Source organism: Pristis pectinata, chromosome 4, assembly GCF_009764475.1.
Source record: "Pristis pectinata isolate sPriPec2 chromosome 4, sPriPec2.1.pri, whole genome shotgun sequence".
NCBI classification, from domain to species: Eukaryota; Metazoa; Chordata; class Chondrichthyes; order Rhinopristiformes; family Pristidae; genus Pristis; species Pristis pectinata.
In genome coordinates, this window is record NC_067408.1 from 74,245,646 (window position 1) to 74,258,718 (window position 13,073).

The 13,073-nt window shown below is 40.4% G+C and overlaps 1 protein-coding gene across 2 annotated transcripts in view; it reads left to right on the forward strand.

The window, feature by feature from the left end:
• cnksr2a (connector enhancer of kinase suppressor of Ras 2a) overlaps positions 1 to 13,073 on the forward strand; it is a 371,916-nt gene that overhangs the window by 254,749 nt on the left and 104,094 nt on the right. For both annotated transcript variants that reach the window (XM_052013677.1, XM_052013679.1), the window contains exon 14: positions 8,963 to 9,192. In XM_052013677.1, the coding sequence (XP_051869637.1) occupies positions 8,963 to 9,192 (230 nt within the window). The remainder of the gene's footprint in view (positions 1 to 8,962; positions 9,193 to 13,073) is intronic.

Genomic DNA, 13,073 nt, shown 5'->3' on the forward strand with positions numbered 1-13,073 from the left:
TTAGATTTCATTTCAATTATTTTTTGCACATGTTAGTGGAAAGTAGTGACATCTGTACCTATTGTTTATTGGATTCTTCTGTACTCATACCATGGAGTATTACATAACTGCCTGAGAGTAGGAGCAAGGAAACACATCTATTTATGAAAGCATAAAACTGCAGATGCAGGAAATCTAAAGCAAAAACAGAAAATGCAGGAAGCACTCAGCAGTCAGGCAGCATTCATGGAAAGAGAAGCATCATTAACCTTACAGGCTAAAGATCCTTCCTCAGAAAACATCTACTTATTATTGGTATTGGTTTATTATTGTCACTTGTACCGAGGTACAGTGAAAAACTTGTCTTACATACCGTTCGTACAGATCAATTCATTACGCAGTGCAGATACATTGAGTTAGTACAAAGTGCATTGATGTAGTACAGGTAAAAGAAACAATAAGAGTACAGAGTAAAGTGTCACTACTGCAGGGAAATGCATTGCAGGTAGACAATAAGGTGCAAGGTCACAACAAGGTAGATTGTGAGGTCAAGAGTCCCTCTCAATGTATAAGGGAACCGTTCAATAGTCATATCACAGTGGGATAGAAGCTGTCCTTCAGCCTGGTGGTATGTGCCCTCAGGCTCCTGTATCTTCTGCCTGATGGGAGAGGAGAGAAGAGAGAATGACCCAGGTGAGTGGGGTCTTTGATTATGCTGGCTGCTTCACCAAGGCAGCGAGAGGTATAGACAGAGTCCATGGAGGGGAGGCTGGTTTCTGTGATATGCTGGGCTGCGTCCACAACTCTCTGCAGTTTCTTGCAAGTACAATACATACATTGCCGTAACTGAGAGCCAGGTTACATAGTTTCATAAGGTAATGCTGAAGCTACCAACCTTACAGTAACAGTTAGACTTAACAGTTATTATACACAAGCCACAAGTTAGTGTACATGTACCACAATACAAATAGGTGAACACATTTACACTAAGAATTTGCATACTAGTAAATTAACACACATCACTCAAGAACTTGTAAGTCAAGTTATATTTGAAAACTTATATATACATAAATATTCAATATGCAGTTTTCTTGAACCACTTAGATCTTCCCAACTGTGTTTATGTGTCCAGTATCTGCCCCAGATCTGCTATGGATGCTGGTGATAGTAATGGTCATCTATCTTCCCATTTCCTCTCATGGCATTGCATTAATTCTGTGTCTCAACTTCACTCTGGCTTCCCTTCTGCTCTACAGGGACCACATTTTCAGAATCTTCCAGTGACTTCCATATCTGATCATTCAGGTTCATATTCCCTGACATCCTGACAGTCAAATTTATTCCTTTGGACCCTTTTGGAAAAACTTTCACATTCAATGTATTCCTAGCCTCCATTCTGGATTGTGAAATTCACCGCTGCTCTTGGATTTACATTCTTACAATTTGATCCTCTTGCCCCCATGCTGCTCCTCCTCACTGCTTCCCCTTTGAAGCTTTGCCTCTTGACTCACTCTCTGCTCGATCCTTAGAGACCATTCCCATTGGCCTCAATCTTTTCTAGAGTGCTTTGAAGCTAATTCTGTACTGCTGGAGTGACTGTATGCTGAGCACACACCACCAGTAATGTCCCCACCTCTGTCTCCTTTAACTGATCTAGCTCATGTCTGAGATCCTGATGTCGTGGCCATAATGCTGTAGTCAGTTGACTCTTTGGACAAGTTCCATGATCACCAATAACATGATGGAAGGTAAATATTGAGCCATGTTTAGGCAGATACATTATTCGAGCTCCAGTGATGAAAGTGACCTCATTTTAAACCGCAACAATTCTGCTGTGGACCTCCTTTTCCATTGCACTATCAGGTCTTGCTTAGTGTTTATTCCAGGCTGGATGAACTAGCCGAATACCATGTAGATTGCCACTTTGCTCCTGTTCAGCTAAACAAGGCGGATTGCACATGAATTTCTCTCAGAAGTGCTAAATAGTGCCATTTGTCAGCTAGAGCAAGATCACTGCTCACCTCAAAGTCCCAAACTGGACTTGTTGGCGTAGACTCATTTCAAGCCCTTTGTTCCTGAGGATTGTTCTCAATGCTTTAAGTCCTTGAACCTATTTCCTTCATCCAGGTTCCTAATGAGCATCAGGAACTAACTGCCACCAACATACTATCATCAATTATTTCCTTGGGATCATCAAATTCTACTATTTTCCATATCGTTTCTCAGGTGCTGGTGCAGTGCTCACTGCTGCTTGTTTTTGTAGTTTTGTAGTAGTTTCCTCATTTGTCTTCCTTTGCAGAAGTTCTCATTGTTTCCATATTATGCAATAGTAATGCCCTTTCTTTGAGTAGTTTTGTGGCATTGCTTTTGAACCTGACAGGGACCTTCTGACTTGTTCTCTGTTGCCCACTTTTACTTGAGTGGCTTCCCTTACCACCACTTCACTGCACCAAACCAGGGATGGAACATATGATTTGTCTGTTTGCCTCTGGTCTTTATCTGCCATACTGGCCCTGCTACTTAAACAGAATATACTTGTAAGTGCTCTAATCTTCTCCCTGCCCAGTACCATTGGTTTCTGGATGTAGTTCACCATAAGTTATAGCTGGTCACTTTCCCTGTCATCTTGAGCAATGGAGCACTTCATCTCTGCTAGCATTCCCAGCACTTCTCCTGAGTAAGCATTGTTCCTGGTCAGTGAAACTTGGCTAAAGCTGTGCCTTTCTCACCCCATTGCTCAGCAAATTGTTATGATATCAATATTCATCACAAACGCACTGCCTTGATGGTAATTTAAAATTCACTTTAGTCTTTTCCTCTGTCACCAACCATTTAACAAGTAGCCTTCCATGACTTCATGTACCTTTTTTGTAATCAAAACATTCGTCAGGTTTGCTTCCCTGCCTGTGAGACCATGCGTGGTCCAGCGTTCTAAATGTTGGCTATATTCTGCCTGCTTGTGCAAACTTGTGTCAAGTGTTCTGTTTCACTGCAATAATAGCAATAGTCTCTTAGGAATGGGCAAACCAAGGCTACATGATTTCCCTGCATCAATAGCCTCCTACCTTTTGCAGTTATGTAGGTGGGGACTTTCCACCTTTCAGGTCGGTGTGCTTTGTTTCCTTCTTGTCAAAACCACTCTTACCTCTCATATAGTTAGGTGCCAGTGATAACATTATCACCCAGTAACTTTGCACAATCACCTCATATTTAAGGTGAACAAAACTCTTTCATATAATTCAATGCCGTTCTCATTGCAAAGACAATCGTACCTGCCTTTTCAAAAGTAAAGTCTGGAGTGTTGTGGTGTTTGACCTGTATACACTCATCATTTAGATTGTACGTTAATCTGTCCCTCAACTCTTGGTTCAGGAATGCTCCAAAATTACAATCACTCAAAGTCACTGTGATCTCTACTATCTGATTATGTGTACTGTATTTGTAGCTTTGTAGTATTTCAGATGGTGCTGGGTTGAAGTATTTCTTTAGTTTCTCAACCATTTCCTCAAACAAAACATTAGCTTTCTTTTTTCGTACAGATCACAGCATTTTGTTGTTTTTGCATTTTCATTTATGTCTTTGACAATGTTATTGAGTTGGAAGTAGTTAAATGCTAAATACTTGTTAGGTTCTATCATGTTTCCCATCTATACTGTTTCTGCCATCATGCCTTGAGCTACATTTGCATTTGCTACTTCTTCCTTCAAGTGCTTTAAGTCACAGACTCACCAGCCTCAGTCCAGCAATACCTGCTCTCATTCTATCCTTGTTGCCTGTGTGGTGGGTTCTTGTACTGGTCATGTGGAATATGGCATAGCTCATTTCGACTGGAAGCATCAAGGAAACATATCAATTTGTTGTGGCAGCCAAGTCTCAACTTAACTAAAGTCTGGTACAACAATGTTGCAACTGTTAACCATGTGACAGACTCAGCAGCTGTTGTACACGAGCCACAAACCAATGCAAATATACCACCATCACCTGCCAACTTTATTTTCAGCAATAAATCAAAGGTTCTATTTTTTTAATAATCAGATTAATTATTAATTAATGAATAATTATTTTAATAATAACTTATTAATGATTATCTATAATTAGTTAATTATTAATAATTAGTTTGAATTAATAATTAATTCTAATAAAACAACTAATTCCAGTTATAAAATCTAGTGAAGGTATTGTCTGGAGAATTGGATGTTACCTAGAGCACGGTAAAATATGACGCATAAGCATTGATTTTATGTGATATGCAGGTCATGTCTTTGTTTGATTGGTAGCACATCTCCATTTGGCAGCTAAGAATTGTTTGAGCAAATGGAGCTGGTGAGCAACAGAATCTTCATCTTACTTGCCCCATGTCAACTGTAATGTTTGTGGATGGCCCCTCAAACACTTCATATTCCTCTCGCAAAGTGGAAACACAACTGATCCACTGGCCTGCTGAAGCTGTATTCTTTTCTCAAATTCCGTTCTTCAGCTGGAAAACCTTTGACAAAACATAATTTGTTTCGGTGGAAGATTGATTTTTGTATTTGACTCCAACATTAGTTCCTGTGGAGGGCATTTCTTGCACTGCAAGATTTTTCTCTCTCTCCTGGCAGCACCTAAACAAAGCACAGCTCACTTCCCCTTTAGGAGATGCAGGCTCGATGTAAATTATATCGTGCAACTACTCTACATTCACAACATCTTGTTTTCCAAAAATATACTTTATTCATAAAATTTGCCATTATACAATGAAGGGGTTTTCCTCTGTCATTATACACTGCACCAGCCTGTCACTGTGTTTACTTCTAATATTTACATTATGTCAATGTGGCATCAGTCTTTCATTTCCAAACATTCCATCAGTGATAACCCTGACAGGTTATTACACAGGGCCCAGCTCCTCAGGGTCCAGTGTTCTTCAGAACCATAAGCCTTGGCCTTCCCCTGGGAAGTCTGTGGCAGCTGCACCAAGCTTCAATGTGTCTCTCAGCCTGTAACCCTGTACCTTGGAATGTGCTAGTCAGCTGTATTTGGTTATGGGCAGCTCCTTACACTAGAAGACCAACCAGTTTCAGGCAAACCAAAATGTATCTTTCACTGAGCTGATGATCTTCCAGTGGCAGCCAATGTTTCTCTCCTCCAAGTTGCTGGGAACAGCCGGTTGAGCAGTCCTGTGTTAAGCAGCTTGAGATAAAGACCACTGCGGCAAAAAACAAATTGCTGAAGGAACTCAGCAGGTCAGGCAGCATCTGTGGAGGCAGAGGGATAGTCAACATTTGAGGTTGAGACCCCGCATCATCTGCAGTCTCTTGTGTCTCCAAAGACAACTACGTCCCTTTTCAGACCTTCTTGCCAAAAGCACACCCCAGAAGAAGACACATCTTTAGGGCAGCATGTGGTAGGGCAACACGCAACCATCTTTAGGGCAGCATGTGGTAGGATTGAGACTCTCTAAACATGCACAGAGATTTGACAGGGATGATTCTTTTCACCACTAGTCAAGCAAGTTCTTGGTGCTTGTTTGAAAGTTCTGCTGATGAGGCATTCTGCCAAATGACCTTGACGGTCTGCTCAGGGAGCCATATGACAGAGCCCACCATCTCCTTTTCCTGCAGATCCCAAGGACTTTCTGTGCAGTTGACACCCTGATTGATATGCTCTAAGGTTTTGTTTCGCAGAAAGATTTCTACAAGGGAGTGATCCAACTGAGCAGCACAGTCTAACTGAGCAGAATGTTATGCAGCAGGATGTCAGCTCCATCCTTCTCCATAATGGGGACAGATAGACCTTCAGCGCTTCCCCACACAATGACATTTGGTATTTGTATAGTCAGTGTCTATTCACAGCTGGATGCAACCCAAAATAAAGGTAGCCATCGGGATGAGGACTACAGTTGGTACTTCTTCTCCTCTTTCTGTGGAGACCTTACAGAACATCACTTCATTTTGGAACTCCAGATGAATTGGAAAATGGCTGCTGCAGTACAGGAGTAGGATATGGGCTTCGCCTAATGCAAGTACAACAATACTGAGAGCACTTCGCAACTGGTAACCAGGTTCTTTCCCACAAACAGGAGGGACATTCCCAATCTCTGCTGGCCTTGGGTGGAGACTTCACCCATTTCTTGGTGCATGTCCCAGCTCCCTGAGCTATATTCCAGCACCTTCAGACTAAACATGAAGGGAACAAAGGGTTGGTCAGGCCAGTTGATGAGAACATGGTCTTCCTCTGCTGCAATTGACACTGGCCCCTGAAGCCAGTTCTTACTGTTTGCAGTGCTCATCAAAGTATCTCCACTCTGTGGGACTGCTACTCCTCTTATTCCCATATCCTTTTTGATGGATTCGGCAAAGGGCTCAATACAACATGCAAGTGAGACAAAGGGGAGAGGGCAGCCTGGCCCAACTGCGGGTATGATCAGGAAGCTTTCTATTTCCTACTCATTACTTTGGCTGCGCCACTGATGTCTCTATAAGGCAGTCATATCCAATTACAGATCTCCCTCCCAAACCCAGTTTTGGAGAGCCTGTCCACCATATACATTTATGATGCTCTGTCAATGGACTTCACTTGGTCCAAGCCGACTAGACAAGTTCCACCCTCCCGTCCTGCATATCCCTGAGTGGTGCAAGGCTGCCAGTGATCATCCTGCTGGATACAGCGCAGATCTATTCTGAGTGAATCATTAGTCCTAGAGCAGACTTGTTTCATGAGGCATGCAGCCACTCAATATCATGAAATCTTTGCCTATTTTCATATGCTTTCCTGTTTAGCCCACACAACTTCTTCATGCAGAGAACATTAACACGCAATAGCTCAACAGAAGGAGCCAGTTGCAGCAAAGCATATTCCAAATTTGAAGACAATAGTGGAAACATCTTTAGCAGTCAGATATCACACTTAAAGTTAGCCAGAACTGTAAAGTTGGAACCAGCCAGGAGTAGCAATTACCATTTTTAATTCAATTTCTTAAGGAAATCTCAATAAGGAATGTAGTATAGAGTTAAGGAGGAAATTACCCACAATTTTTCCTGAAATTAAGGGCAGTCTTCTTTCCTCTCTTATTTCCATCAGCAGCAGTGACTGCTGGTGCCTCAGATTGCTAATTTAATGGAAGAAATGAGTCTTTATGAGTGCAGTGGAGTGTTCGTGTGTTCATATTTTGTTTATTCTCATGCCATGGGTGTAGCTCATAAAATTGGTGCTTAAAAATCCAGCTTTAATTGCCCTTGAAAAGATTCTTGAGTCACTCCACTCCAGGCAGTGAAGTTGTCCCCACAGTATTGTTAACTGAGTGACAACGAAGCAAAGATCAGTTTTTAACTTTAGAAATTTCCACCTGGACTTCCCTTCATTTCCATAAGTGGATCAGCATTCACAACTGCTTGTCACCAGACAAGAGCCTGTTCCCACTGAGGGAAATACTGGTTGTGTTGTGACCCGCACCATTGCCCTGACATCCAAAAGGTCAGGCCAACGTTAAAATAATACAGGACACTGATGATCCAAGGTATATTTAGACATTAGATCTCAAACTGAAAATGGTTCTGGCAAAGGTAAGAATACACAGGGTATCAAGTGGGATAAATGGTCACAGCAGGAGGATCTATTCACCCAAAGGGCATTACTCAGCAGTGAACTTGAGTTGAAGAAAGCAAGGAAATAGGGTAGCTTGCTGCTGCCCACCTTCTTTTCACAAACCTGCACTAGCACCTCCTCAAGGAAAGTAGGGATTGGCAATAAATTATGGCCTTACCAGCAATGCCCACATCCCAAAAATGAATAAATCAACACAAAAATATAGTGAGAACATCTACTGGGCCTTGGAGATGAGAGTGAATTTCGTCATCTTGCTGTTCTGCCTAACTCAGGTGGGATTCAAGAAGGAAAAAAGTGTCTTGATGTCCTGAAAATTGGTTCAAACTACTTCAAATACATCAAAATAAAGTTTGGGAAAATTATGGAGAACGTTATTAATTTTTAATTTTTTCACAGTGAGCTGAGAGTGGAGCAAAAAAAATTCTGCAAGGCAACTAAGCTTCCCATTAAATATGGAACATTTAGAAATGTGTCTGCCAGTCTGCATGAAGGTGCAGGAAATCATAGCTGAGATGTTCAATGGCTTGTTCATATTTTTCTTACAACTCCCCTTCATTCAGCATCTCTGCAACTTATCTTGTTTCAGTTCAGGAATGAGTTGTGTGAGTGCCACTGGAGATGGGATCGCCACTCACCAGTTGTATTCACAGGTACAATTTCCCACAGGGTATGATAGTTGGGGCTACCAGCTAGTAATCTCTTTTCCCATTTGGCCGACTGCTTTTTTTATTAATTATTATCTGGGTTCAGTTTCTTTGCAATCTCCTTAATATTGGTAGTTCTCAGCTGCTCCTCAGAAAACACTACAGGTATTGCAGCTTACTTGCAATACATTTCTCCCTTTCAGTTACAGTGCTGTTTTCATCAGTGATAAGACCAGACAAAATCTGGCACATCACCTCTTCACCCATCCTGCTTGAGGAAGCCAGGATGACAGCTTGGAACTTTGTAGCAGTGCGATGAAGCTCTATCATAAAACACAAACATGAAGCTTAGGCAGAATTATGATCACTGCCGTCACCACCTCTTCTTTCTCCTACTCCCTGTGTAGGTAATTGTATGGAAGACATTCAGCAAACTTGTGAACTTTTAATGACATTCACCGCTGAGAAGAAAATGCAGATGTTTTACATGCATGTGTCTTTGCCAATAAAACTACAGAAATTTTGCCGTTTTATTCCTGAAAAAGAGAAAATGACATTTTTGAGGTGGAGCAGAAAATGATGAGATTTCTGTTGAAAACAAAATGATATTGTATGTTGTCTTATTGTAAAAATAAGCTTGATACCTAACACATTTTCAGTGTGCACTTCTATATTTTGAAAAAAAACATTCATGTACAAGTTAATTGCTCATGACATTGTTGGTTATTGTGCATTATTTCTGTTAAATTTAGAAAGCTCGCTAATGAGGTACATGAGTGATGATAAGATCCCTATCATTCAAGAGGAGTATTTAGTTAAAAGAGACACGGGCAAAAGATCCAGAAAGAAGAGTGACAAGTTAGGCAGTCCTAATCATCCCATCAGCCATTATGCCCTGCCAACACCGGTACATCTAGATGCTGTTCGACAGGACTCCCTGAGTACACCTCTGCCAGAAACCAACACCATCACTCTTTATCACGTAAGTGAATGATAGCTTTATGTTTGTCTCAAGCAATCCCTGACTCTGAAGTTTGCTTTGAATAATTCCTCTGTTCACTTAAGTATGCTCTTTCCCAATGAATCAGAACTAAATAGAAATGCATCTACTTCTAGAAACTGTTATTCTTTACAGACATTTAGTGACAATATAAAAGTTACAAAAATTATCATGTTTAGTTAGCGCTGACTGACTAAGGCAATAGAAATGGCCTCTAGAGCTATAAGTTGTACCTTATTTCACATTGCCAAAGAATGACCACAGACAGTAAACTTGGGAGTGATATAGAAACTAATTTTAGATGGTGATATTAATTCACTTCAAAAATAATTATGAAGTAATAATAATTTGTGTGTTAAATCGGACTTCATCTTGCTGAGGATATGTGGATAGTGGTGATCCAGCGGAATATAATTGAAGACACATTGTAGCTAATTATGTTATTAACCTCAAAGATAAAAGCATCCTGTAGCATCTGTAATGTTACACATATCCCACTGAGTAATTAATTTCATTGATCAGTACAGAACAGCTCTGTTCACAATAAATTTTGTTGAGTTGAAGTAAAATAATCATTCTTTCCTGACAACTGCAAGGCAGAATGCAGAGGTCCAGAATGATTTCTAGTTACTGTGTGTAATTTTCTGGCTCAGGAGTCCTGGTTGTCAGTTCCCTCTGCCTAATTCAAAACAAAATTTGTTGCATGGGTAGCCTTTATCCATGCTGAGGTTCTTAACTTCCTTTTCCTTCTCCACCAAGGTTTGAGGTAGAATTTGCCAAACAGATTCATTTTAACTGAAAGGAGACAGAGCAAGCTGTTCTACGATGTGCAACATTCTCTGTGCAATACATCCTCTGAGGTTAAATGTTCCATGATCCATCAACCCTTGATATGAAGGGATTCTACTTACTCCTTCTCTTAGTGACAATTTTGATGTGGTGAACTGTACAATGACTAAACAGCCAGAGAAAACAGACTTCCAGCATTTAGCCAATTAAAATCCTTGATTGTTTTAAAACGCTGTTATTAAGTCTCTCCAAAGTCTTTCCTGCCCCAATGAGAAGACTCGCAGGTTTTTGCCTGCCTTTCCATTCTTTGCATCATCCAGGTAAATTTTTACTGTGATTTTTTTTCACGGCCTAGCTTTTCCTCTGAAAAAGAGCTGCATGTAACATCAAGTGGCATTGTAACTAAGTACTAGTCAAAGTCTTGTATAAACTTGCTACTGCCATAATTTTCTACATGCAACTTGAAGCAGTCCATGCATACACATGTACATATGTTTGTGCATATACATATGCAATTATACACCACAAAAGGCAAATGCCAGGCTTATTCTCTTGAGATTTGTTCAATATACAATGCCTAAACCATACTCCCCCAATACTGGACCATGATGAACCAAAATAGGTTTAGCTCTTGAAACTCATACCCAGATGCAATGTACTAGTCTGTTCCTGAAGGAGTTGTTTGAAGATAGAAGAACCAGACTTTCCCAAAGCCATGAATCAACAGATTTCAGGGAAGCAGAAATTGCTTGAAACTTCCATCAGATCAGGCAGCATCCATGAAGAGACAAGCAGAGTTAGCATTTCAGATCTACATTCTTCCATTGGAGCTGTTAAGAGATTGGTCTTCTCAGGCATTCCAAGGATTCAGGATGACTTACTTCCACTCCAATTCTGTGGTTTCAGAGATGGGTAATGAGGGCAATGTGAGAACCACAGACTCTTCCACAGATGGGGCAGTGGGTGGGGTAGGGGGAGGGCTGCAATGGTGGTGCTACCACTTATGCAGATCTGTGTGCTCTCAATGCTCGGTCTCAATATTCTCAGTACCATCCCAAATACTCCTTCTGCACTTTGAGCAGTCAAGAACCAGGGATTCCCAGGGGTCAGTGAGGATATTGCATTTCTTTAAGGAGGATTTGAGTCCTTGAGTCTTTTCTTCAGTCAGCCTGGTAATCTTTTCCCATGATGGATCTCAGTATAGATTATCCATAAGTGGCTACAGAGCCAGGGAAACCAGGCTGGGCGAGGGTGAGCACGTTCTGTGAGGGGAGTCTGGGGAAGGGAAAAGAGCAGGCCAATAATTAGAGCAGAGAGCAGTGTGATTGAATTAAATTCCTTTTCCAAGGAGCTGCTCCTTATTTCCCCTTCCATTTAAAATTTTAAAAACTGAGCAAGAAATCGTTGAACCATTCAAGGCATTCACAGAACACTTTGATTGGACCAGCAGATCACCTTTTCAAGTAATAGAAAGTAGTTATTAGCAGTCTGAATGTATCCTTCTTGCCTTCTGCTAACTTACGTAATGTTCTACAAGAAGAGAAGCCCAGGTACGTTTTAATGAGGATGAAATTGTCTGCATGTGCTCTTGTTGCACCATGAAATTGATAACTTTTGCACCTGCGCGATTTAACATAGGAAATATAGAATTGTTATCAGTTTTCTGCCCTCCTCCGTGGGCTGCCCTTTTTCGAATCTTCTATATTGGAATCTGGAAAATCAGTGAGCTGACAAAAAGTTCAGAACTCTTCCAAAAGTTCAAACTATTTTTTTTAAATGATGTGATAAGTCATAATTTCTAGTTAACAAAGCCTCTAGCCCAATCAAAAATTGATTTTATGTATTTCGATTGTAATTCTCTTCGATAAATATTTTAAAATGCATTGGATTACAATGTATCATTGCATTGTTATAATGCAGAAGGAAGGCCAATCAACCCATCAGTTTAAAGCTAGCTCTCAGTAGAGCAATCTATTCTGTACCTCTTCCCACTGTTGTTTTCACTTAGCCCTGCAATTCCACTAGGGAATTAAATATGCTCTGTGGGGAGGGGCGGAGGGGAAGCCTGATTTACTGTTTATCCAGCACCCAAACAGGAAATGAATTCCAGATCCTAACTGTATTTATTTCTTTCTGTACAAGCCGGAATATCTTTTGCCTATCATGTTGAATCTCTGTCCCCTGATCCTTGAACTATCCACTAATAAAAACTCTTTCTATTTACACTATCTAAGTCTGTCATGACCTTGTATCAAATTTCCTCTCAACCTTCTTCTCCTCAAGGAAAGTAACTTTGCTCATTTCAATTTATTACTGAAATCCCTCATCTTCAGAACCATTCTACTAAATTTCTTCATCCTCTCAAGAAATTTGACTTTCTCCCTCAAGTGTGGTGATTAGAATTGGGTGCCAGGTTCCAACTGTGGTCTAACCATTGATTTATAAGGGTTCATCATAAGCTTTATTCTTTTGTACTCTATGCCCTTTTTTATTAAGCCCCAGATCCCATTTGCTTTACCAACAGCTCTGTCATGTACTGCAGCTTTTAAGTTGTTATACATGCTTATGAGTGTTGCTGTATGCTCTTCAGAATTAGTTTTAAAATGCTTCTTTTTCATTTTTTTGACAAGTTTGTGTTTCAGCTGTCACATGTATAATTATTTTCCAACCATTATTTCACACTCTTTTAAACATTTAAAATTGAGCTTAAAAATATGCTGCCCTCTGTCTTGTTTGCTGCTGATGAGAATTTTTCAATATGATTGGCTGCTCACACAATTTTACGACATCTTCTTTAATGGATCCAGGGATCCTCTGGAATTGATTCCTGACAGAAACCAACCCCATTAAAGAGTGAATCCATGCCGTAAAGATTGATAGATCATTGTGAGTAGTTGTTTTGCTGCTGATTTCAAAATCTAGGCCCACATTTTGGTGTCAGTAAAGAATTAAGATTTAACAAATCTGTACCTTTTAGACCTACAGATACAAGATATTCCCTCTGTGAACAAAGTGTTTAATACCTTGTATACAAATGGCTAAGGGAGGTTGCATGCAAACATTGCACAGTCATT